At 40.5% G+C, this 26528-nt stretch overlaps 1 protein-coding gene across 2 annotated transcripts in view; it reads left to right on the forward strand.

Annotated features, from left to right (window-relative positions):
* The window catches only part of CENPI (centromere protein I), a 66702-nt gene that overhangs the window by 18012 nt on the left and 22162 nt on the right, over positions 1-26528 (forward strand). For both annotated transcript variants that reach the window (XM_030806861.1, XM_030806863.1), the window contains 10 exons: positions 4190-4238; positions 4527-4573; positions 10760-10849; positions 11188-11316; positions 11548-11715; positions 12781-12901; positions 14030-14121; positions 16249-16366; positions 16451-16515; positions 25393-25487. In XM_030806861.1, the coding sequence (XP_030662721.1) occupies positions 4190-4238; positions 4527-4573; positions 10760-10849; positions 11188-11316; positions 11548-11715; positions 12781-12901; positions 14030-14121; positions 16249-16366; positions 16451-16515; positions 25393-25487 (974 nt within the window). The remainder of the gene's footprint in view (positions 1-4189; positions 4239-4526; positions 4574-10759; positions 10850-11187; positions 11317-11547; positions 11716-12780; positions 12902-14029; positions 14122-16248; positions 16367-16450; positions 16516-25392; positions 25488-26528) is intronic.

The following is a 26528-nucleotide window of genomic DNA, read 5'->3' on the forward strand; positions in this document are numbered from 1 at the left end:
TTTGCCCACTTTTAAATTGGGTTGTTCATTATCCTATAGGGTTGTAAGAGTTCTTTCTGTATTCTAGATACGAGTCCCTAGATACAAGATATATGATTTACCTGGGAGTTACAACTAAGTTAGAGCCACTTTAAGTTATTCTCTTTAGGTTTTCCAGGCCATCCCACTAGCGTAAATTCAAACTGCAGACATATATATATGTATATATACACGTATATATGTATATATACACGTATATACGTATATATACACGTATATACGTATATACGTATATATATATACGTGTATATATATACGTGTGTATATATACACATATATATGTGTATGTATATACGTATACATACACATATATACGTATATACATATATCTATATATATATATATATTTTTTTTTTGAGACAGAGTCTCTCTGTTGCCCAGGTTGGAGTGCAGTGGCACGATCTCGGCTCACTGCAGGCTCCGCCCCCCGGGGGTTCACGCCATTCTCCTGCCTCAGCCTCCCGAGTAGCTGGGACTGCAGGCGCCTGCCACCTCGCCCGGCTAATTTTTTGTATTTTTAGTAGAGACGGGGTTTCACCGTGTTAGCCAGAATGGTCTCGATCTCCTGACCTCGTGATCCGCCTGCGTCGGCCTCCCAAAGTGCTGGGATTACAGGCATGAGCCACCGCGCCTGGCCATATATTTTTTTTTTGACAGAGTTTTTTGCTCTTTTTGCCCAGGCTGGAGTGCGATGGTGCGATCTTGGCTCACCGCAACCTCTGCCTCCTGGGTTTAAGCGATTCTCCTGCCTCAGCCTCCCAAGTAGCTGGGATTACAGGCATGCACCACCATGCCTGGCTAATTTTGTATTTTTAGTAGAGACGGGGTTTCTCCATGTTGGACAGGCTGGTCTCAAACTCTTGACCTCAGGTAATCTGCCTGCTCTCCCAAAGTGTTGGGATTACAGGCATGAGCCACCACGCCTGGCCAAACTGCAGACATTTTTTGAGCTGGCTTGTGGTTACAAATTCTCAGGAAAGGTTTTATTTTCCTTTCACCCATTTCCAAGGTCAAGACAAGCAAGTTTACTTGCTGTCCTGTTCAACACAGTGGAGTTTTAATTTCACAACCATACACTTAGTGTGTAGCTCTTGGGGGTTCCAGTTTTTTATTATAATAGATCCTCTGCATAATCTACACATTGGGTGGGTCCTAAGCTTTATCCCCTGCCTAACCTACCCCTGCCTCCCTTTGTAGCTATTAAAGTCATAAGTTCAAAGTTTCTAAGGTGTGGCAAAAAATCTTGGTGAGAAAGCCTGTTCAATATTTAGTGTTTCTACTTTCACTTTGTTTTTGGGAACTGCAGATTCTTGCTTTCATGCCAGCTCTGAAACATGCTTCAACAGCTGGATATGATGTCAAAAACATTGCTGAGCTGGCAGGAAAGCAGTCAGCGTCATTCAGAGTATCTAATACACAATATTTCTATAGATGGTTATCAGGTCATTGGAATTGAGGTCAGTAAACTGTAAGACCACGGTGATTTGTTGATATGGACGTTAAAGTCATCTGGCATGATATTGGGATTAGAGTTAGAGCTGAAAACTGAGTGAGATGCCCAAATCCTCACAGAATTTTGGGGAAGGTACTAGGTTAGTAGTGAGCTGACAGGGTATAGGTAAGGTAGAGGTAGTAAAGTTGGGTGAACTAAGTCTCAGAGGAGGTCTTTTTCTATACAAGGGTGAAAGAGTGGTAACCTTGGAAGTGTCGATAGAAAGTAAGGATGCAGGATGCTCATCCCTGCTGCAAGTCCTGTGGTGCACAGGTGTGGTTGAATGACAAGTGGCACATCATCGTCTCTCTCTTACCTTTGACATCTCTCTTAACCTCATATTGTTTCTGTTCATAAACTGACCAAATTGCAATACAAATGAATTCTGTGTTTAAACATACTTTGTAAAGAATAGGAAATAAGAAGATATGCTTTCTCCTTTCTTCTAACAGCTCAATAGACTGAGTTCTTCCAGTCAGAGACTGAGCCTTTTATAACCCAAGTACTTATTAAAGTACTTGCCATTGAAATGGCAAAAACTGCAATTACTTTTGCACCAACCTAAATATTTGCCAGAAAGGCAACTGTAAAATGATTAAAATATATGAGTTTTTCCTTTCTAGATGTGATTAAAAGAGAATGTCAGATTTCCTATAATGCTGGAGTCTAGGGCAAGTGATTGTGTAACACTCATTTCATATTCAACATGATAGTGTTGCTAATAGTTCATATCCTTAAGCATATGTGGTAACACATTTTTTATACTGAAAATTGCTATTCTCTTTTTTTTTTTTTTTTTTTTTTTTTTGAGACAGAGTCTTGCTTTGTCGCCCAGGCTGGAGTGCAGTGGCACAATCTCGGCTCACTGCAAGCTCCACCTCCCAGGTCCACGCCATTCTCCTGCCTCAGCCTCTCCGAGTAGCTGGGACTACAGGCGCCCGCCACCACGCCCGGCTAATTTTTTTTTGTATTTTTAGTAGAGACAGGGTTTCACCGTGGTCTTGATCTCCTGACCTCGTGATCCGCCCGCCTCAGCCTCCCAAAGTGCTGGGATTACAAGCGTGAGCCACCGCGCCCGGCCGAAAATTGCTATTCTCTCTGTAGTATATGGCAGATGTGGTCACAACATGTATTCTTTCTTTTAAAAAAAGATTCCGGCCAGGTGTGGTGGCTCACACCTGTAATCCCAGCACTTTGGGAGGCCAAGGCGGGCAGATCACCTGAGGTCGGGAGTTCGAGACCACCCTGAACAACATGGAGAAACCCTGTCTCTACTAAAAATACAAAATTAGCGGGCGTGGTGGTGCATGCCTGTAATCTCAGCTACTTGGGAGGCTGAGGTAGGAGAATCGCTTGAACCCGGGAGGCGGAGGTTGCAGTGAGCCAAGATCATGCCATTGTGCTCCAGCCTGGGCAACAAGAGTGAAACTCCGTCTCAAAAAAAAAAAAAAAAAATTCCATATCTAAATTCATGCTTCTTAAAAGTATGTTTAGATTCTTTCTCAAACCATTTCTAAGTACAGAAGAGGCAATATGGAATATGCTGTAGTTTAGACTTTAAAGTTTAGAGTCATGACTACAAAAATACAAATTTGTTTAAAGAAAGTCTTTGCTCTTGTTGCTTTCTCTAGTATGATTAAATACTTTATTTTTTCACTTTCCTATTATTTAGAGAAGGTGTTGGCAAACTTTTTCTTAAAGGGATAGGTAGTAAATATTCTGAGCATGAAGGCCATATTGTCTCTGTCACAACTATTCAACTCTGCTGGTGTGGTATGCAAGCAGCTATAGACAATAAATAAATGAATGATGTGGCTGTGTCCCAATAAAACTTTATTTACAAAAACAGGTAGACCATAGTTTCCTGACCCCTGATCTAGAGTAAGACCTCAACAGATGGACACTGAAAATGAAATGGTAGAAGGGAATCAGTCATACAATAATTTAATTAGCAAATTGAGTGCATACTATTTGCCAAACTGAAGCTGTTAACTAAATTCTTGTATATATACTGACTGGAATATGAAGCATCATTGAAAATGATAATTTTGAAGACTGAACAACATGGGAAAATGGTTTTAAATAGGAAATCAGGATAAAAGTTTCAAGTTTATGTCTTAATAAGTATGGGCCAGGTGCAGTGGCTCATGCCTGTAATCCTAGTACTTTAGGAGGCTGAGTCAGGAGGATCACTTGAGGCCAGGAGTTAGAGACCAGCCTGGGCAACATAGTGAGACCTTGTCTCCACCAACTCACAATACACATACATAAAAATATTGAAAGGAATAACAAAAATTCATGCATTCCTTTCAATATTTGTATGAATTTAGTAACTAAATACATATATACAAATATTGAAAGGAATACATTAATTTTTGTTAGGTAGAAGGATGATAGATAATTCTGTTTTTCAAATTGTCTGCAATATCTTTACATTCCAAAAATAACTAAAAAGTGACCTAATGGAATGCTGATTAAAACTATTGTTTTTTTATCACTATACAGTAGGAAAAAGAGACTCTTTGTAAAATTATTGTTCAGTGAAGTCCTGAAGGTTTTTTACTTAATCAGCGTAAGATTGACATTTGAGGAAAATGTGTTGCCCCTCTGTTCAAGACATATTATCATTCCTCTTAATTTTTTTTTATGTTTTAACAGTGCCCTTATGTTTGCCATTTGTTATATTTACTTACCAAAAAAGAGAATGGTGAGTATTTTCATTACAGTTGTATTACACTTTGTGGAATTAGCATTTGTATTGGCCTTTATAAAGTTAAAATAACTATTAGCATTAGTTATATGACAGAAGTCGTTTTGTGGAAATTGCTTTTTAGTACTTTAAGAGCATCTGCTTAATGGCTTAACTGAACAGGGTATTTATTTTCTTGATATGTTACAAGAAGAAACTGTATGAATTGCATGGTGGTTAAATATAACCAATTTCTTTTTATTCTGAATCCAAATGCATAGTACCTTTTTCCTTTATGTTTTCTAGTCAAACCATTTCGTGTGAGAAAACTGCTTGATCTTCAGGCCAAAATGGTGAGTACCGAAAAGACCTAAGTCCTGCCAATGTACTATGTGCCAGGTACTGAGCCAGGCATTGGGAATACAAAATCAAATAACTCTTGATCTTTTTTTTTTTTTTTGAGACAGAATCTCACTCTGTTGTCCAGACTGGAGTGCAGTGGCACGATCTTGGCTCAGTGCAACCTCTGCCTCCCAGGTTCAAGCGATTCTCCTGCCTTACCCTCCCGAGTAGCTGGGATTATAGGCACGCGTCACCACACCCGGCTGACTTTTGTATTTTTTGGTAGAGACGGGGTTTCAGCATGTTGGCCAGGCTGGGCTGGAACTCCTGGCCTCAGTAATCCACCTGCCTCGGCCTCCCAAGGTTCTGGGATTACAGGCGTAAGCCACCGCGCCTGGCCTATAACTCATTATCTTTAAGGAACTTATTTTCTGGGGAGCTCAGTGAACAAAACGAAAAATCAGAATCAGACTTGGGGTCAAGGAGAAGTGGTGATGCTTGAGAGAATTATTTTATTTTACTTTTACTTTATAGATGGAGTTTCACTCTTTTTGCCCAGGCTGGAGTGCGGTGGGGTGTAAGCTCAGCTCACTGCAACCTCCGCCTCCTGGGTTCAAGCAATTCTCCTGCCTAAGCCTCCTGAGTAGCTGGGATTACAGGCGCCTGCCACCATGCCCAGCTAATTTTTTGTATTTTTAGTAGAGACGGGGTTTCATGTTGGCCAGGCTGGTCTCGAACTCTTGACCTCAGGTGATCCGCCTGCCTCGGCTTCCCAAAGTGCAGGGATTACAGGTGTGAACCACTGCACCCAGCCTGCTTGAGGGAATTTTTAAGGGATGAATAGGATTTAAGTAGGCAAAGAAGGGAGAGAAGGGCATTCCTCCCAGAGGTAACAGCATGAGCAAAGACGTGGAGATGTCAAACAGCAAACATTGTTTAGGGAGCTGGGTTGGTATGGCTGGAACAGTAAGTGTTAGGGAGTGGTCATAAATGAATTTATATTTTGTATGGATGTGATCTAGGAAAGATTTTTTTTTTTTTTTGAGATGGAGTTTCGCTCTGTTGCCTAGGCTGGAGTGCAGTGGTGCGATCTCAGCTCACTGCAACCTCTGCCTCCCAGGTTCAAGCGATTCTCCTGCCTCAGCCTCCCGAGTAGCTGGGACTACAGGCACACACCACCACACCAGGCTAATTTTTATATTTTTAGTAGAGATGGTGGTCTCATCATGTTGGCCAGGCTGGTCTTGAACTCCTGACCTCAGGTTATCCATCTGCCTTGGCCTCCCAAAGTGCTGGGATTATAGATGTGAGCCGCTGAGTCTGGCCCAGGAAAGCATTTTAAGACATTATCTTGGCTGGGCGCGGTGGCTCACGCCTGTAATCCCAGCACTTTGGGAGGCCGAGGTGGGCAGATCACGAGGTCAGGAGATCGAGACCATCCTGGCTAACACGGTGAAACCCCGTCTCTACTAAAAATACAAAAAAAATTAGCCGGACGAGGTGGTGGGCGCCTGTAGTCCCAACTACTCAGGAGGCTGAGGCAGGAGAATGGCGTGAACCCCGGGGGGCGGAGCCTGCAGTGAGCCGAGATCGTGCCACTGCACTCCAGCCTGGGCGACAGTGAGACTCCATCTCAAAAAAAAAAAAAAAAAAGACATTATCTTCTGGATGCTTAAACTTCAGTATATTCTCTGACTGTTATCTCTGGTCCTTACAGCTCTCTGCATTGTTATTTCCACTTTACCTGCCAGGTAACAGAAGTCTGTGAAGCTTTGGATATGAAACAATAGGAAGTAATAGTGGTCATGCCTAACTGGAGCTTTCATGGCCTACCTATAGGCATTTATTGAATGAAAGACGCAAACACAGAACACATTTGTGATTCTCCAATGTGAGGTCTCCTCTTAGTGCAGTTCAATGATTATTCTTTTTTTTGTAGCCTTCTGTTTTAGTTCCATGGGTACGATTATTTTTTCTTAGTTCTCTGAAGATATTAATGGTAATGTTTTTGTCCAATTTGAATTTTATTTCACATTAATAGAAATTATGAAAAAGTGTACCTTTTCCCATGTTACAGCAAAACATTTCAATGGAATAAGACAAATCTTACCATAATAAAAGATCTTAGTACCCAGGTGCAGTGGCTCACACCTGTAATCCCAGCACTTTGGGAGGCCGAGGCAGGCAGATCACAAGGTCAGGAGTTTGAGACCATCTTGGCCAACATGGTGAAACCCTGTCTCTACTAAAAATACAAAAAATAGCTGGGCGTGATGGTGGGCACCTGTAATCCCAGCTACTTGGGAGGCTGAGGCAGGAGAATTGTTTGAAACCGGGAGGCAGAGGTTGCAGTGAGCTGAGATCACGCCAGCCTGGGCGACAGGGCAAGACTGTCTCCAAAAAAAAAAAGATCTTGCTGATTTGTTTTGTATTAGCTGAAACACAGTGTATGTTCAAGTTAAAAAATGATTTATGAGATGATTGTCTAAAAATTTATAACAGAGACACTAAATGTCTGGTTTCATTACTACCACTGTATATAGTACATCACTAAATTATTCCATTGTCAATAAGTACCCATTTATAAAGATGCATACATAACATTGTTTTGATCAGCTGAATTTTGATGAATTTGGGTAAGTCCAGCAATATCAAACCAAGAAGGCATAGCCATGTTCATATGTAACCTAACATGCATGATAATAACAGGCATAGTCAACATATGTGAGGAAATACATTGGATGTGTGAATTTCTGATACCTGCAAAGGCATATATCCCGTCTGTCCCCGTCCATGCCCCATAGCTCCCAATCTATGAAGGAAACAAAACCACAAAAATTGTATTTCTGGTGGCAGGCGTGAATAGTAGGAAGTGGGGCATTTTCCTACATACACTAGGCCCTGTCCAGAGCAATCTTTAGAACCAGAAGGGGGATTTGGTCTCATCCTAAGGGTTGGTTCTCCCTCTACCGGGCATGAGCCTGTGTGTATGCACTTTGGGCTGTGATTTTTTTCTGTTTCAAGCTTTGTCTCTGTTTCCTCATAGTTTCTGTTTTTAGATTGTTTGGTCTTTCGTGGTACTTTTTAAATTTAAATTTTATTTTAATTTTTTTTAGAGATGGGGTCTCACTTTGTCACCCAGGCTGGAGTGCAGTGGCATGATCATGGCTCACTGCTACCGTGAATTCCTGGGCTCAAGTGATCCTCCCTCCTTAGCCTCTAGAGTAGCTGGGACTACAGGCATGCACCACCAGGCCTGGCTGATTTTTAAATTTTTTGTAGAGACAGGGTCTCTCTGTGTCACCCATGCTGGTCTCAAACTCTTGGGCTCAAGCAATCCTCCCGCCTTGGTCTCCCAAAGTGCTGGGATTACAGGTGTGAGCCACTGCTCACCAATGCTTGGTAAAGCTTATTTGTTCATATTTAAAAGTAAAACAGTAACATGATGATTGGAAACTTGTGTGTATGAGCAGGACTTGTTCATTGTAGGATCTTGATGTTTTGTTGAGGATCCTCTCAGATGACTATGTTAATATTCTCAAAACAGAATTCTCCTGTTTCCTGTCTTATGGGGTTGCACGGTTGTACATAGAGAATCAAGTGTGTGTGTGTGTGTGTGTGTGTGTGTGTGTATTTATAATATTATAGGGAATTGGCTCATTTGATTATGGTGGCTGGTAAGTCCAAAATCTACAGGATGGGCCAGCAGGCTGGAGACCCAGGAGAGCCAATGTTCCTGTTTGAGTTAAGTGGCAGTCTACTATAGAACCAGAAAGAACTGCTGTTGCAAATAAAGTCTGAAGGCAGTCTGTTGGACATTTTCTTCTTCTTCTGGGACCTCTTCTATTCAGGCCATCAACTGATTGGATGAGACCTATCCACATTGCGGAGGGCAGTCAATTTGCTTTACTCAAAGTCTACTGATTTAAATGTTAATCATATCTAAAAAAACCCTCACAGAAACACCCAAAATAATGTTTCTCCAAATATCTGGGCAGCCTGTGGACCAGCCAAATCAACACTTAAAATTAACCATCTGATATGGTTTGGCTGTGTCTCCACCCAAATCTCATCTTGAATTATAATTCCCATAATCCCCACATGTCATGGGAGGGACCCGGTGGGAGGTAATTGAATCATGGGGGCGGTTTCCCCCATGCTATTCTTGTGATAGTGAGTGAGTTCTCACGAGATCTGATGGTTTTATAAGGGGCTTCCCCTTCGCCTGGCTCTAATTCTTTTCCTTCCTGCCATCATGTGAAGAAGGATGTGTTTGCTTCCCCTTCCACCATGTTTGTAAGTTTCCTGAGGCCACCCTAGCCATGCAGAACTGTGAGTCAGTTAAACCTCTTTCCTTTATAAATGACCCAGTCTTGGGCAGTTCTTTATAGCAGTGTTAGAGTGGGCTAATACATCATCACAGGGTGTAAACCTGGCTACTGGCACTCTGAGACCTGAGCACTAGAAAGGGTTGAGAAATGGTTTTGGTATCCTCCCTTGGCTGTGCCTGGTATCCGAGTCCAGCTTCATTTTCAGAGTAAAGCCCTAATGTTTTGCCAGTATAGTGAAGGAATTTGGGGTTCTAACTGCTTCTTATGTAGCCTTTCATGCAATACTCCTGTTTTCTGTCCCTCTTGCATCCCCACTTTTTAGAGATAATCTGGTCCCTCAACTCTTGATCCTTTCTGGGAGTTGTCAGGCATGAATCTGATTTTTTTGAGGCTTTTTCTGTTGATATCTTAGATTTCATTTTATCTATTCTGCTAACTTGGTTACTATTTGACCATCTTCATTCTGGGTTCCAAAATCTTATTTAGATTTCTCACATGCTGTTGTCTCCTCTCTTGTTGTCTTTGAACTTGTGCTTTGCTTTATCCTTTTTCATTCTTCTTTTATTTATTTATTGGAGATGGAGTCTCACTCCGTCACCTAGGCTGGAGTGCAGTGATGCGGTCTCAGCTCACTGCTACCTCTGCCTCCCAGGTTCAAGCCATTCTTCTGCCTCAGCTTCCTGAGTAGCTGGGACTGCAGGTGTGCACCATCACAGCCGACCTAATTTTTGTATTTTTACTAGAGATGGGGTTTCACCATGTTGGCCAGGCTGGTCTCAAACTTCTGACCTCAAGTGATACACCCACTTCGGCCTTCCAAAGTGCTGGGATTACAGGCATGAGCTACCATGCCCAGCCACCTTTTTTCATTCTTTTACTGTCTTTTAAATGGGGCTTTGGGAGAACCCAGAATTAATCATATGTTCAATATGCCATTTTTAACTGGAAATCTCCCCCTTCCCTTTTTTAGTATTAACTTTTTAACAGAAAAGATAGTTTTAATTAACTAGACTGTAAGTTCTAAAGGCCTCAGCACAACTAAGTATTCTCTAAAAAGCATTCTAGCTCAAAACAAACACCTGATACTCATTAATAATGGGTGTACAGAGGTTAGGAGATATTTTCAACATAGATAAACTGGGTCATTTTGGTTTTGTTTTAATAAATTTAATTTCGAGAAGCTGTTATAAAATGGAAATATTGTATTTCTAAGCCTCATTTGCTGCCTTACTTTGTACAGTATTCGATTCAATACAATTTTAGTATAATAAAACAATTTGATTACTTACTTAGAATTCATTTTAGTGGTATGTTTTCTCTGGATAGCCGGATATATAAAACAGGTATCTAGCAGTAATCACGTCTTTCATTGTGAAATTAGTGCTTTTGTTAAGACTTGTTTCAGTTATATCAAAGCTGCTTGATTATGGCATACCAGTTGTAATTTCCTAGATAATTTTCCAAGAATTATAATAATCAGGTATTAGCTTCTCTTTTGGTCCTATCTCCTTGAGGTCTAAATCAAGGATGAGTAAACTTTGAGTCCTGAGTATGCTACCAGTGAGAATAAGCTATGCTATGCTAGTATGACTGGTCAGCCTAAGGTATAAGAAGAGAAGAGAAAAATACAAGGAAGAAGTAAAGTTGGAAAAGGTCGTAAGAGAGAAGATCACAGTTTGGAGAGGGTTGTTTTATGGTGGTTGACTTAAATGTCTGGTTACTCATTCCTTGATTTTTTATAGCATCTTCCTATAGCTATATCTCAGCGAAATTGTGGTCTGAATATACTTTCTTCCTTATTGGTATTTGTTTCCTCAGTTTCTTAATAGCCACAGAATTGAAAATGGAAAACTTATTTTATTTCAGGGAATGCAGCCTCATCTCCAGGCTTTGTTGTCACTGTATAAGTTCTTTGCTCCTGCTCTGATTTCAGTATCTTTGCCTGTAAGGAAGAAGGTAAGGGATTAAGGAGAGAGAAATCATATTGAGATTGAAATATGTTATTTTTGGTAAAGTTAACTTACAGATTTCAAGTAAAATGTTTACAGCCTACTGTTTTACAATCTAGTATTGTGGTACTGTTTTGGGAAAGTTTTTTTTTAGGGATTGGTACTTCATGTTGATCCCATTTGGTATATTTAATAGATTACTAATCAGAAAAAAAATACTTTAAGTGCATTTGTATGGGTGTAAAGGATTTCATAATATATTTTCAATTAATGAGGCATTTTAGACTTTATGTTGCTTCAGTTTATGGGTACCTACTCTCTTGTACTTTATATCCAAATTTATAGATATATTTTAAGAATTCAGAGAATCTATGGAAGACGGCTCTGCTTGCCATGAAGCAAAGAAACCGGGGACCTTCTCCAGAACCTCTGAAGTTGATGTTATGTCCAGCTAATGTTCGTCCTCTAAAAAGAGTAAGTATCTAAAGCTCAAACAACTTGCATGGCTTTCTTTTATTAAATCCAAATAATAACCATTCAGATCTTAGAGGAGATTATAGATATTTAAGTATATGTCAGTTACCCAGGATTCTGTGTAAGCCATATTCAGATTCCTTTAATTGAAACACCTTAACAGCTGCTTTTATATTTATGGTTTGTAGTCTGTTTAGTCCATCGATAGATTGTTTTATTATCTTTCTTCAGAAGTGGAATTCTCTCTCAGTTATACCAGTGCTCAATTCCAGTAGCTACACTAAAGAATGTGGAAAAAAAGAGATGAGTCTTTCTGATTGTCTGAATAGAAGTGGATCATTTCCACTAGAACAACTTCAAAGCTTCCCCCAACTTTTACAGAACATCCATTGCTTAGAGGTAGGTGACTGGACCATGTGCTTCTTTGCATTTTCTATTTGAATTTCATGGCCTTTGTTTTTTTTTGTTTGTTTGTTTATTTTGTTTTTTTGAGATAGGGTCTTATCTGTCACCTAGGCAGTGGCGTGATCATGGCTCACTGCTGCCTTGAACTCCTGGGCTTATGTGATCCTCCCACCTCAACCTTCTAAGTAGCTGGGACTATAGATGTGCATCACCACGCCTGGCTAATTTTTAAAACAATTTATATCAGGCTGGGCACGGTGGCTCATGCCGGTAGTCCCAGCACTTTGGGAGGCCGAGGTGGGCGGATCACTTGAGGGCAGGAGTTCAAGACCAGCCTGGCCAAAATGGTGAAACCCCATGTCTATTAAAAAATACAAAAATTGGGCTGGGCGCGGTGGCTCACACCTGTAATCCCAGCACTTTGGGATGTTGAGGCGGGCAGATCACCTGAGGTTGGGAGTTCAAGACCAGCCTGACCAACATGGAGAAACCCCACCTCTGCTAAAAATCTAAATTTAGCTGGGCGTGGTGGTGCATGCCTGTAATTCCAGCCATGCGGGAGGCTGAGCGGGGGGCTGAACAGGAGAATCACTTGAACCCAGGAGGTGGAGGTTGCAGTGAGCCGAGATTGCGCCATTGCACTCCAGCCTGGGCAACAAGAGCGAAACTCCGTCTCAAAAAAAAAAAAAAAATTAACCGGGCTTGGTGGTGCATGCCTGTGGTTCCAGCTACTCAGGAGGCTGAGGCATGAGAATCACTTGAACCTGGGAGGCAGAGGTTGCAGTCAGCTGAGATGGAGCAACTGCTCTCCAGCCTGGGTGACAGAGCGAGACTCCATCTCAAAACAAAACAGAAAAAAATTATTTTAAAAATATATTGCTCAGTGTGGCCTCAAACTCCTGGGCTCAAGTGATCCTCCTGCCTCGGCCTCCCAAAGTGTTGGGATTATAGGCATGAGCCACCATGCCCAGCCTATTTTTGTTATATGTTTTCTATATGACGATTCCCTTATCCACTTTTCAGATACTTAACTGTTGATCAGTTGTTCTGTCATTGCAGCTGCCTTCTCAGATGGGCTCAGTGCTAAACAACTCTCTGCTGCTTCACTATATTAACTGTGTCAGAGATGAGCCAGTCTTGCTGAGGTTTTATTACTGGTTGAGTCAAACATTACAAGAAGGTAAGAATTGAGTGAGGATGGACCAAGATAGTTAACAAATGGGTTTATTTTATAAGGGTGCCAAATTCTAGACAACAGGAGCCTTCATATGCTGTAATTATGTCTGTGGTAATCTTATATTTAGAGCATGAATGTTTCTGTTGTAATTTTAAGGCAGTAAGAAGGTAGAGGGATTTTGTTAAGGAAACACTGCTGGATGGCCACCAAAACTCACTGGGTGGCTCCACTTTGATGACTATCACAATCCAAGGATTCTTCATCTTTGTATGTTCAGAAACTTGCTATTAGGGCCCCAGAATCATCCCGTTAATGGTAACGAAACTCAGAAGAGACAAATGTATAAGCCAGAATGTCAGCTTATTATAAAATTAATTATTTCTGGTAAGCAAAATGCTCATATCTGCCAACTAGAATATCCCCTCTGCTATCAGCATATATGGGAGCCAAATTTGTATTTAGAAGATTTCTTAATTATAGAATTAAAGGAAAGGGCAGTGAGAAGTCTTTCATCCAAGCCATAGTAAAGCCTGAGCATTTCATTCCTCCAATGGTGGGGGGCTGTGGGGAGGGGCGGGTATATTTCTCTAGAGATAATATTTCTTTTGACCAAATTTGAGTGCTTCTTTACTGGATACTTGATAAGCAACTCCTGATTCTTCTGATGGTTAAAATTGCTTTTAGTTGGTTCCAGGCCAATTCTCCTTCTACTCTGAATCTTTTAAACAATATGATACAGTTTATTAGATTTACACGTACTAAGTTTGTATCACTCTTACATTATACTCAGCCTACTCTAATTGAAGTTTAGGGTATTCTAAAACTTTCAGTTCAGATGTTTATACTTTCTTGGATTGCTATGTGATATAAAGCTTATCATATTCATTATATGTGAATTCTCTCCATTTCTATAAGCTTTTCCCTATATTTATACTATAAGCTTTTCCTTATATTACCAAGTTGTTGAGGAATATCTCACTATCATCTCCATGTATCTGTTCCAGTCTACATCATGAGTTAGCTAGGATGTATGAGACTTACGGCTTTTTTACTTTGTCACTTGTCACTTTAGTGATAATTATGTTTTGTGCACTTTTTACTAGATGCTTATATTTAATGTTTCTGCTCTAGAATGTATTTGGTACAAGGTGAATAATTATGAACATGGAAAAGAATTTACCAACTTCCTGGATACTATCATCAGGGCAGAGTGCTTCTTACAAGTAAGATTTCACTTGCTTCTTCCACTCTCCACCACTCTTTACTAAAATTTATTTAGATATCCATTGAAAACCTTTTCTTGCCCGGCTGCGGTGGCTCACACCTGTAATCTCAGCACTTTGGAGGCCAAGGCAGCTGGATCACTTGAGCCCAGGAGTTCAAGACCAGCTTGGGCAACACAGCAAAACCCCATTTCTACAAAGAATACAAAAATTAGCCAGGCATGGTGGCATGCATCCGTAGTCACAGCTACTCAGGAGGATGAGGTAGGAGGATCACTTGAGCTCAGGAGGTCAAGGCTGCAGTGAGCCGTAATTGTGCCACTGCACTGCAGCCTGGGTTACAGAGTGAGATCCTGTCTCAAAAACAACAACAAAAAACCCTTTTTTTTAGTACCTGACATCTTTTGTAAATAATATTTGTTCAGTTTGAAGCTCATTATAGATAAAGCTGAGTTGGACTTTTATCTTTGCACTGTTAGATTTGAAGAAAGAATATGTTATATTATGCAAATAAAAGGGAAAAGCCTGTAATTCAAGAGAACAAACTGAAGATATAATTAAATGTATTCAGTTAATTGAATTAGCCAGTAATGTAAATTTCATAGGGTCACTACTTATATTCTTATAATCAACAAACATTTTTTGAGCATCAAATATGTTCCAGCCAATGGACTATTTGGTTTGAGTAACCCTGAGTTGTATTTTAAGCTGCAGCTTAGGTATCAGCACCATCAAGAAGCCTTCACTTATTGCCCAGTGTGGGTTATCTCCTTGTTCTATGTGCTCCCTTGGCTCCTTGTGCTTACCTCTATCGTGACATTTTTAGCATCCATTTTTCCACACATGATGAGCTCCCGGCAGGCAGAAACCATGTCTAACTTTTCTTCATGTATAGATGTTCAACTTGATTGATAAATGTTTGTGGAATAATTCTTTGTTTTTTTTTTTTTTGAGACAAGGTCTTGCTCTGTTGCACAGGCTGGAGTGTACTGGCACAATCATGGCTTACTGCAGCCTTGACCTCCTGGGCTCAGTTGATCCTCCCCGCTCAGTCTAGTTAGTAGCTAGGACTACAGGTGTGCACCACCACTCCTGGCTATTTTTTGTTTGTTTGTTTGTTTGTTTTTTGTATTTTTTTGTAAAAACGGGGATTTATCACGTTGCCCGGGCTGGTCTCAAACTCCTGGGCTTAAGCATTCCTTCTGCCTTGGCTTCCCAAAGTGCTGAGATTACAGGTGTGAGCCATCACACCCAGCCCAAGTTTTAGGGATTTGATGTGAAACCATTTAATTGGAAGCTGAGTGCAGAGATGGTAGTGAGGATAGCAATTTAGGTTGATGTTTATGTTTCCTACTTGGGAGGGATGGCATTCACTGAGAAAAGAAATATAGGAGGAGCAGGCTTGGAAGGAAAGATGTTTCACTTAAGAGATGCCTAATGGGACATGAAAGCGGTCATATCCAGTGCGCAGTAAAATAATGAGTCTAGAGCTCAGGAATGAGATTTGGGCTAGAGATACAGATTTAGGACCCCTCATGTTAAAAGTGGTTTTAGCTATGATATGGATGAGATTGTCCAGAGAGTTCATGTCATGAAAAGAAGGTCTTAGGATAGAGTCCTGGTGCATGTCACTGTGAAAAGGTTAGGTGACAACGGAAAAAAGGGAAGTCTCAGATCCTCACTCTGGTGGAAATATAAGCAACCTAGACATTTGAGCCTCTAAAGATGGAGCTGCTCAGAGTTGGGATTTGGTCTATGGCCTCTAATGAAATTCTAGCCCTATTATATAATATTGTATACATTTTATTGACTGTTCAAATTACTGCATGTACCCCAAGATAATAAATCTTATTTTTTAAAAAAAATTCTATAACTTTTAACCTTCTTTCCAATTGATGAAGTTTATTTGAGAATTGTATTGGTAAAGATGGTAATGTATGCAAATACTAATCATCTCATCCTTTTTCTGAGGATGTCTGGCACCTAACCTAAGGCTTTTATTATATTCATGACAAAAAATTAGTCTAAGAGTGAAGCAACTATAGCACAAAATAAACTGGTTGTTTAGAGCATAATTTTATGACTGAAGAATTCCATATAAGGATTTACTATTCACTTGTGTTACAGGAGGGGTTTTATTCCTGTGAAGCATTCCTGTATAAGAGCCTTCCTCTCTGGGATGGCCTCTGTTGTCGGTCACAGTTCCTTCAGCTTGTGAGCTGGATTCCTTTTAATAGCTTCTCTGGTATGTATCATGAAAATTTGGAGTCATTTAATTCAATGTACTATGATTGAAAGGATTTTGAATAATCTTTTTTTTGATTCCTAGAGGTGAAACCACTTCTTTTTGACCGTCTAGCACAGCTCTTCTTTACATCAACCATTTATTTCAAGGTAACAAAAACTTGTCTTGCTTAGATTCAATAGGGTGTATTATTCTATTGCTGGTGGTACACAATTCCAAACTGACATTACAGCAATGGTTTTATAACAGGATTTTCTTGGACCTGGGCTTTGAGGTACTGCATCACTCAACTCAAAGTTAATACATAGAATGTTCCTTTTTTAAGGCTGTGTTGCATACAGTTTTCCTGACCTGTTTCCACTTGTAGCAAATGACATAGTGAACGAACAAGTGGCAGATGCATATTAATAAAAACAAACAAACTGAGAAATACTTAGTTTGATTGTTGTGGTTTATATTTTTGTAGATACATTTATTCATTTCACAAATATTTTTTGAGCACCTACTATATACCCTTCTTGACACTGGGAATATAGTAGTGACCAAAGCAAACAAAACTCCCCATGACATTCATATTTTATATTTATAGTAATAGTCGTTTTCTGCTAGTAAAATTGTTCCATCCTTATATATAATATGTTACTATTTTGGAGTGGTCTCCAAGAAGACCAATATGGCTTCCAGAAGTTCTACCTGAATGAGTTTGAGAGCCACTTTCTTATAGAATGGTTATTCCTATTCTAAAAGAGGGGCAATTGAGTAATGTTTCTTTTATAACTTTTTTTTTTTTTTTTTACCTTAAATCACTTACTGTTGGCCACATTGACAGGAAACATGTTGTCCTGGTTAGCGTTTGTCATAATTGAATGGCACTTGATTAATTACCTATCACATTAACTTGGATTTGAGGTCTATTTATGCTAATTGTAACTTTTACATCCTGACCAATATCATCATTCACATGACATCCACACCAATTCTCCCAGCTAATAAATTTTCAGAGACTTCAGTTTGAATTTTTTTTTTTTTTGCAGTTCTCTCTCAATCTTCTAATTGGGTTATTCTTTGTTTCTTCTCTTATTCTTCCACGCTAAAGAGCTGTTTAAACGTTAGGCTGGACCATAGGAAATTGCCATTTTTTGTACGTCAGAGGTGGTTAATGATTGGCAGTTTGCCGTGGTTCAACCTAATATGCATATACACATTCATACACGTATATTTGAGAGTGAGACGGGTGGGGAGAGGAACGAAGGAAGGAAGGGAACAGACAGCAGGCTAAAAACAGAACTCAGGGGAATGCACAGTATTTAATTCTCAGGCCAAGAAAGAGGACAGTCTGAAGGAATCTTAAGAAATTGCCAGAAGTATAAAAAATAACCAGGAGAATAATAGTTCCAAGGAAACAAAGGGAATACAGGATATCAATAAAGAATGAAGGAATGATGTTGCCAAATATCCCAGGAAGGTTCAGAAGGATATGGACAAGAAAAGTTTCTTTTAGAATTGATAATACAGAGGTTTTGGCTTCCTTTGTGAGTAGTTCCAGTGGAACAACTTCTAGTTGTTAAGGTGGAATATGGAAATATATTCAGGGGAGGTAGAAGTCAGATTGTGTGGGTTGAGGAGTGAGTGAAAAGTCAAGTCAAGACAGTGAGTATAGAATATGTTTCAAAATGTTTGACCGATAAAAAGTTGTAGAGAGAGCTATAGGGGGACTGGGAACCAGGGGAAGTTGTTTGTTTGTTTGTTTGTTTTGCCTCTAAAATGAGAGAAACGTGAGTGTGTTTATAGATGGAGTCGAAGGAGCCAGTGGAGAAGAGGGAGAAGTTGAAAATGGAGAAAAGATTGGGAATAATTGATGGTACAGGGTTCCAGAAGAAATATGAAGGTATTGGGTTAAAACTAGGTAGTGAGATTTACTCGAATGGGTGGTTAGGAATTGGGAGGCACCATTTATCCTCTAAGACTGGGGAGAGGATGCATGGATAGGTGGATATATAGATATATTTATAAAGTTAGAAGAAAGGGCAAGATATTAAAGTACTTTGTGCCTAAGAATGTTAAATTTCTCAAAATAAGAAGCATGATTTAGAGAATAGAATTAAGTAGGACACTCCAGGAGGGTGTTAGCTGCTTAGGACAGCCGGGGAGAAAAAAGAGCTGGTTAAAGACAAGTAAAAGGATTATTGAGCGTCATTAAGGGCCCAGCAGAAGTTGGAGATCATCAATTTGGAATGACGCCAATCTTTGCAGTTGTGTGTTTTCTTCCACTTAGATATTGGAGAAGAGAAAGCAAATTACGAGATTGAATCAGTTTGGGTTTTGCTGGTTGAATGGAGTACAAGAGAGTTGTGATCAGCTGTGTGCTCTAGTCTAGATAGGAAAATAAGGCCAGGAGAAGGCTGATAAACCTGAAAAAGGAGGTTAACAATTAAGGAATTGGCTGGGTGCAGTGGCTCATGCCTGTAATCCTAGCACTTTGGGAGGCTGAGATGGGCGGATCACTTGAGATCAGGAGTTCGAGACCAGCCTGACCAACGTGGTGAAACCCCATCTCTACTAAAAATACAAAAATTAGCTGGGCGTGGTGGTGCATGCCTGTAATCCCAACTACTCAGGAGGCTGAGGCAGGAGAATCTCTTGAACCCGGGAGGTGGAGGTTGCAGTGAGCCAAGATTGCACCACTGCACTCCAGTCTGGGCAACAGAACAAGATTCCGTCTCAAAAAAAAAAATTTTTTTTTTTAATTTAAAAAAGGAATTAAGGGATTGAATATCTCTGATGTTGAAAAACGAGTAGCTATAGTTGGAGTTGAGTCTGTGAGAAAGCTGGAATAGGAAGTTATAACAAAGAAGAAAATCATAGATTTTGGTGTGGTTCAATTCAGGTTATGATAGAATCTAGTGTGTGGCTGTGGGAGTGGGTAACTAAGGTGGAGTGAAGGTGAAGGTTATTTGATTCAAAGTCAAGGAACTGTGAAGCTGAAATGTTGGGGGGATCATTTGCATGGACACTGGTGTAACTGAGGTATTGATGGCAGGACATGATGCAGAGTTCTAAGGTCCTCAATGAATCTGGATAAGATTCCAAGTGATAGCAGAGATATGAGAAGATAAAAAAATAGAGGGTAGTGTAGCTGGATAGTATGAACAAAGGAGAAAGGGTTTTTTACACAAGGAAGGAGGAATAATAGTTTGGAAATAGGGTTGAAGATACCTTTTGTGTTGTGTTCAGAAAAGCAAGGGATAGTCAGACTCATGAGAAAAACTGACTAGCGAAATGCAATCAAATATTTAGCCTAACAAATTCAGCTTTTAGCAGTAGTTTGACTAATGAGGTTCTTTCTGTAGCTCACAAATTATTTGTAAACAATCTTAAGGCAATTTTTTTCCATGGCACTTGATTAAATAGAAGATCCATTTGATTTTTGTATATTATGGGTTTTTTTTCTTAGATGGAGTCTCGCTCTGTCGCCCAGGCTGGAGTGCAGTGGCGTGATCTTGGCTTATTGCAACCTCTGCCTAGCGGGTTCAAGCGATTCTCTTGCCTCAGCCTCCCCAGTAGCTGGGATTACAGGCGCCCGCCACCATACTCGTCTAATGTTTTGTATTTTTTAGTAGAGACGGTTTCACCACGTTGGCCAGGCTGGTCACGAACTCCTGACCTCAGGTAATCCACCTGCCTTGGCCTACCAGAGTGCTGGGATTATAGGCATGAGCCACTGTGCCCGGCCTGTATATTATCTTTTAAATTAAATCTGATTTCCTTCTTAAAGTAGGATTTATTTCTGATTTTATATTTACCTTCTCAAAGAAGGGGCTTATATTCTGTTCCACATTAGCAGTGGGAAGCTTAGTATAGGGCACTGCTTACTTCTAGTTGTTAAGGTGGGATAGATATGGAAATATATTCAGAGGAAACAGTGTCCTGGTTTGGTGGTGAAGGAGAGCTAGGATATGATTAAGGTAAGAAGACAGAGAAAACATACTTTGTAGAATATGAAGGTGTATGTTTAGGTTACCACAGAACAGAGGTTCTGGATACTGCAGTTGAGAGATTTGGAAAGGATAGGATCAATGAAAGAGGACAAGAAGCATAGAGACAAGGAAGAATAAGTGACTAAAGAGGCTTACATATTGGGAGGTGACTAAGGGTAACAGGAATGTGAAATATGGTAGAATTAGCTAAACATTGGTTTCCAAGGCCTGTAGTAACTAGTTATTGCCTTGTTATTGTATAGCTAGATTACCCAGCTTAGTCTAATAAATGAATAGTATTTTTAAAATCTATTAAAATATTTTCACATTTTCAGTGCATTTTGTTTGGGCCTGGTCAGTTATGCCTATCAGCAAACAACTTATTTTCACCAAAGAATTTTGCATGGGAACGGCCCCACAAATCCACACTAATGTTGTTATATTTGTTTTAGAGTGTTAATTTTTCAATATCTGTCCTTATTGATTTATCATTTTCCATAGAGTTGCAAACATAGTGGACATAAATTAAAAAAATCAGAATACATAATTAACATTGCATAATAATTTTCATGTTTCCACATAGTCGTCATAATGTTGTTAATAGTGGCACTGTAGTCCTTAGTACCATAATTTATTTAGTAATTTATTATTATTTCTTGCTCTTTTTTTAGAGACAGGATCTTGTTCTGTTGCCCAGGCTGGAGCGCAGTGGCATGGTCATAGCTCACTGTAACCTTGAACTCCTGGGCTCAAGGGATTCTCCCACCTCAGCCTCCCAAGTAGCTGAGACTACAGGCCTGTGCCACCAAACCTGGCTAATTTTTAAAGTTTTTGTAGAGACAAGGCCTCGCTATGTTGCCCAGGCTGGTCTCGAATTTCTGGCTTCAAATGATCCTTTCACCTCAGCCTCCCAAAATGTTGGGATTACAGGCATGAGCCACTATACCTGGCCTCTATTATTTATTTCTAATTTGTTTCTTTTGTCAGAATAGATAACAGTCTCAAGCATCTTCATGATATAGATTTTTTTCTTAAACTCTTCCCTTGGCATACATTTATAAGAGTGAGATAACTGGGTGAAAAGTAAGGTGCTGTTAATGGGATGTACACTGTAAGTTCTTGGAAAGAAGGAGGATGCAGTGGATGGAGTGCTTAAATAACAAGAGTCTAGCAGCCATGGGAAAAGAATTGGGGTTTGGGAGATGATACTAGAATAAGGGATACTAGCTAGGAGGATAAAATGACCTCAAAGGTATGAAGGCCTGGTCTTCACAGTTACAGTGTGATTGGGAAGGAAATAAGTAAGATATTTTGAAGGAAAAAATATTGATAGAATATGGTGACTGAAGATAAAGTGTAAAGGATGCAAGATGACTTGAAGCTTTCCAACTTGAGATAGTAAATGAACTAGGGATATTTTGCCTGGAGGAAAAGAGGCTAAGATTTTCTGGTTCCCTTCCAATATTTGAAGGATTGTCACATGAAAGGAGATCTCTGTGTAGCTTCAAGAAACAGAAGTAGATATAAGGCAGTATCTCGTAACAGGTAGAGCAGACTCATGATGGAATAAAGGACTTTCAGAGGTGATGTATTTCTTGACAGTGGAGTAGGTCAGGCAGAGGTTTAATGGCTGTCTATTCAGGATATTTATGTAGAAAAGGTTCACATGTAGGGTAGAGCTGTGTTTCTCAACCTTGTTTGTTTGTGTTTTTTATTTTATTTTATTTTATTTGGATGGAGTCTTGCTGTGTTGCCAGGCTGGAGTGCATTGGCGTGATCTCGGCTCATTGCAACCTCCGCCTCCCGGGTTGAAGCAATTCTCCTGTCTCAGCCTCTCAAGTAGCTGGGAGTACAGGCGCGTGCCACCATGCCCGGCTAATTTTTTTTGGTATTTTTAGTAGAGATGGGGTTTCACCATGTTAGCCAGGATGGTCTCAATCTCCTGACATCATTATCAGCCCGCCTTGGCCTTCCAAAGTGCTGGGATTACAGGCGTGAGCCACCGCGCCCGGCTCAACTTTGTTTTTAAAAAGAGAAAACCGGCCATAGGGCGGTGGCTTATGCCTGTAATCCCAGTACTTTGGGAGACTGAGGTGGGTGGATCATTTGAGGTCAGGAATTCGAGACCAGCCTGGCCAACATGGTGAAACCCCGTCTCTACTAAAAATACAAAAACTAGCCGGGTGGTAGTAGCGCGCACTTGTAATCCCAGTTACTAAAGAGGGTGAGGCCGGAGAATTGCTTGAGCCTGGGAGGCAGAGGTTGCAGTGAGCTGAGACCACGCCACTGCACTCCAGTTTGGGCAATGGAGTGAGATCCCGTCTCAAAAAAATAAAAAGACAAAACCTGTGTCCCCTTATCGTCATGAACATAAAAACCTCATACCTTTTTTTTTTTTTTTTTCAAGATAGAGTTTTGCTCTTGTTGCCCAGGCTGGAGTGCAATGGTAGGATCTCCGCTCACTGCAACCTCTGCCTCCCGGGTTCAAGTGATTCTCCTGCCTCAGCCTCCCGAATAGCTGAGATTACAGGTGCCCACCATGCCTGGCTACTTTTTGTATTTTTAGTAGAGATGGCGTTTCACCATGTTGTCCAGGCTGGTCTCGAACTCCTGGCCTCAAGTGATCCGCCCGCCTCAGCCTCCCGAAGTTCTGGGATTACAAGTGTGGGCCACTGCAACTGGCCCCTCATACCTTTCTTTAATGTGGTGACGGGGTAGGGTAGGTGGGGAATTAAAGATTTTTTTTTTTTTTTTGATACCGAGTCTTACTCTGTCGCCAGGATGGAGTGCAGTGGCGTGATCTCGGCTCACTGTGACTCCCTGGTTCAAGCGATTCTCCTACCTCAGCCTCCTGAGTAGCTGGGATTACAGACATGCCCAGCTAATTTTTGTATTTTTAGTAGAGATGGGGTTTCTCCATGTTGGCCAGGATAGTCTTGATCTCCTGACCTTGTGATCCTCCTGCCTCAGCCTCACAAAGTGCTGGGATTACAGTTGTAAGCCACCACGCCCAGCCAAGATTTTTTTTTTTTCCTGAGATAGGATCTCATTCTGTTGCTCAGGCTGGTGTGCAGTGGTGCGATCTTGGCTCACTGCAACCTCTGCTTCCTGAGCTCAAGTGATCCTCCCGGCTCAGCCTCCTGAGTAGCTGGGACTACAGGCACGTGCCACCATGCTTGGCTAATTTTTATATTTTTAGTAGAGACACGGTTTTGCCACGTTGCCCAGGCTGGTCTCGAACTCCTGGACTCAAGGGATCTGCCCACCTCAGCCTCCCAAAGTGCTAGGATTACAGGCGTGAGCCGCTAAGCACGGCCAAGATTTTTGTTTTCTATTTTTTTTTTTTTTTTTTTTAGTTTTAGTACAGGCGGGGTTTCACCATGTTGGCCAGGCTTGTCTCGAACTCCTGACCTCAGGTGATCCACCCGCCTCAGCCTCTCAAAGTGCTGGGATTACAGACGTGAGCCACCGCGCTCGGCCTATTTTTTTTTTTTGAGACAGCGTCTCACTCTATCGGCCAGGCTATAGTGCAGTGGCATGATCTCGGCTCACTGCAAACTCTGCCTCCCGGGTTCAAGCAATTCTCCTGCCTCTCAGCCTCCCGAGTAGCTGGGATTACAGGCACGTGCCACCATGCTTGGCTAATTTTTGTATTTTTAGTAGAGATGGGGTTTCACCATGCTGGCCAGGCTGATCTCGAACTCCTGACCTCAGGTAATCTGCCCCTCTCGGCCTCCCAAAGTGCTGGGATTACAGGCGTGAACCACCACGCCCGGCCAAGATTTTTGTTTTCTAAATATAATATTGTATATACCTACTGTGTACCCACAAAAATTAAAATAAAATATTAAAAAATGATAATATAACATTATAATGTTGAATATCTTCAAATGATAAAATTCCTTGGTTGACACCAAAGTAGACTATTGTCTTAGATGATTCCAGAGTTGCTTTCAACTAGAACATACTTCTAACCTGAATGTGAGTTGTCAAAAAGTATATTAATTGAACTGTTCTCTGAAGTAGCAGTGAGCACTCTATTACTGGAAACACTCAAATAATTAGTAGGCCATTATGTAGTAAGAATTTTTAAGAAAGGTTTGCTGTATTAGATTTTGGGATGGTATGAACTGCTTTCAAATTTATAGATATTACGGTTTATCATCATAAATGCCCCGGACGAATTTATGTCATCATTGTATGTTTTTTTTTTTTTTTTTTTTTTTTTTTTTTTTTGAGACAGAGTCTCACTCTGTCACCCAGGCTGCAGTACAGTGGCGCAATCTTGGCTCACTGCAAGCTCCTTCTCCTGGGTTCACGTCATTCTCCTGCCTCAGCCTCCCGAGTAGCTGGGACTACAGGCGCCCACCACCACACCCGGCTAATTTTTTTTTGTATTTTTAGTAGAGACGGGGTTTCACTGTGTTAGCCAGGATGGTCTCGATCTGCTGACCTTGTGATCCGCCTGCCTTGGCCTCCCAAAGTGCTGGGATTACAGGCGTGAGCCACCGCGCCCAGCCCATCATTGAATGTTTTTGTATGTGATTGAGGCTTGGGAAATCAAGGCAAGGCCTGAGAAAAGAAAGACTAGAATTGCTTTTTTTTTCAAAGTCACAGAAGATAAGATAAATTTTTATGACCATCAAAAAGGTGGCAAATTGTAATTGTAGACCACAAGATAAAAAGGGAGAGGAATTCATATCTGTAGCAACTTCAAAAGTTCTCTGAGGGGGCATGATAAAGATGCTGTTTTTATTTGATGATGTAATAGTTGTTATAAATTGATGTAATTTAGAGAAAAGTCTGTTCTAGGCTGATAAGTTAGGCAGTCCTGTTGAGGTATGTTTCTTGTAGAGAAAATGGCAAAATAAACTTGTACTTGGCATTTGTCTGTCTTCTGGAGACTAATCATGTTGTAGAAGCAGCTGTTGGGTTCAAAATTGGATGTGGTCATCTCCATGGTCCTTTTCATCTCTAAGCCTCTGTTAGTTCTGAACATTATTATGTCTGAATGATTTCATGAATCTTTTTTCATTTTGTCCCCCTCAGTGTAGTGTTCTCCAGAGTCTGAAAGAGCTATTGCAGAATTGGCTGTTGTGGCTTTCTATGGACATTCACATGAAACCTGTTACAAACAGTCCTCTGTGAGTTATCTAACGGTCTTCCACAAGAGACGATCAGTATACAAATGTTTGCGTATGTTTAATAGTGTGGCATGAAACCTAATTTTTTCATGTAAATGCTTAGTAGTACTTTTTTGGAAGACTTTTTTGTGACTTTTCACTCTTCTTCCCCCACAATCCTGAAAGGAAGGCGAATTCTCTAAGTTCCTATTGTATAAATCAGAAAGCAACCCTTATCTGCTAAATGACTTCTTTCAAGAGTTAATATAACAAAACACTAGAGAGATGAGATTAGAATTTGCAACTTTGACTTCCATTCAGTTTAACTCATTTTATAAAATATATTCTTATATTTAAAGCCAATTTTCATGATGGCTAGAAAAATCTCTAACGTAATTTTGTGTACAACTTTGTTTTTATGTTTCTGTGCTGTATTTTGGTTATGTGTTAATTTATCTTAACTTTGAAGTTTAAAATAAGAGCCCTAAATTTTTGTTAAATGTGTGCTTTACCTTCAAAGTAAAAGTAAAAGACTAAATTTCAAGGAACTGCATAATCAGGTTGTTTTGACTCTTTCTACCTAAAATCTTTGCCTTCTCCTACACATATATATATATATATTTTTTTGAGACAGAATCTTACTCTGTCACCCAGGCTGTAGTGCAGTGGCGCAATATCGGCTCACCTCAACCTCCACCTCCCAGCTTCAAATGATTCTTCTGCCTCAGCCTCCCAAGTAGCTGGGATTACAGGCATGTGCCACTATATCCAGCTAAGTTTTTTTTGCATATTTAGTAGAGATGGGGTTCGGCCATGCTGGCCAGGATGGTCTCGATCTCTTGACCTCATCGTCTGCCTGCCTCAGCTTTCCAAAGTGCTGGGATTACAGGTGTGAGCCACTGCGCCTGGCCAAGAATCACTATTATAAAGAAATTTCAGTTAAACATTTAATCTCTTCTACCTAAATTATGTTAAGAATAGTACGTTTGAAATTACCTCCACCTGCCCCCCCACACCTTTTTTTTGAGACAGGGTCTTGCTCTGTCTCCCAGGAGTACAGTG

The sequence above is a fragment of the Nomascus leucogenys genome, chromosome X, assembly GCF_006542625.1.
Source record: "Nomascus leucogenys isolate Asia chromosome X, Asia_NLE_v1, whole genome shotgun sequence".
Classification (NCBI taxonomy): domain Eukaryota; kingdom Metazoa; phylum Chordata; class Mammalia; order Primates; family Hylobatidae; genus Nomascus; species Nomascus leucogenys.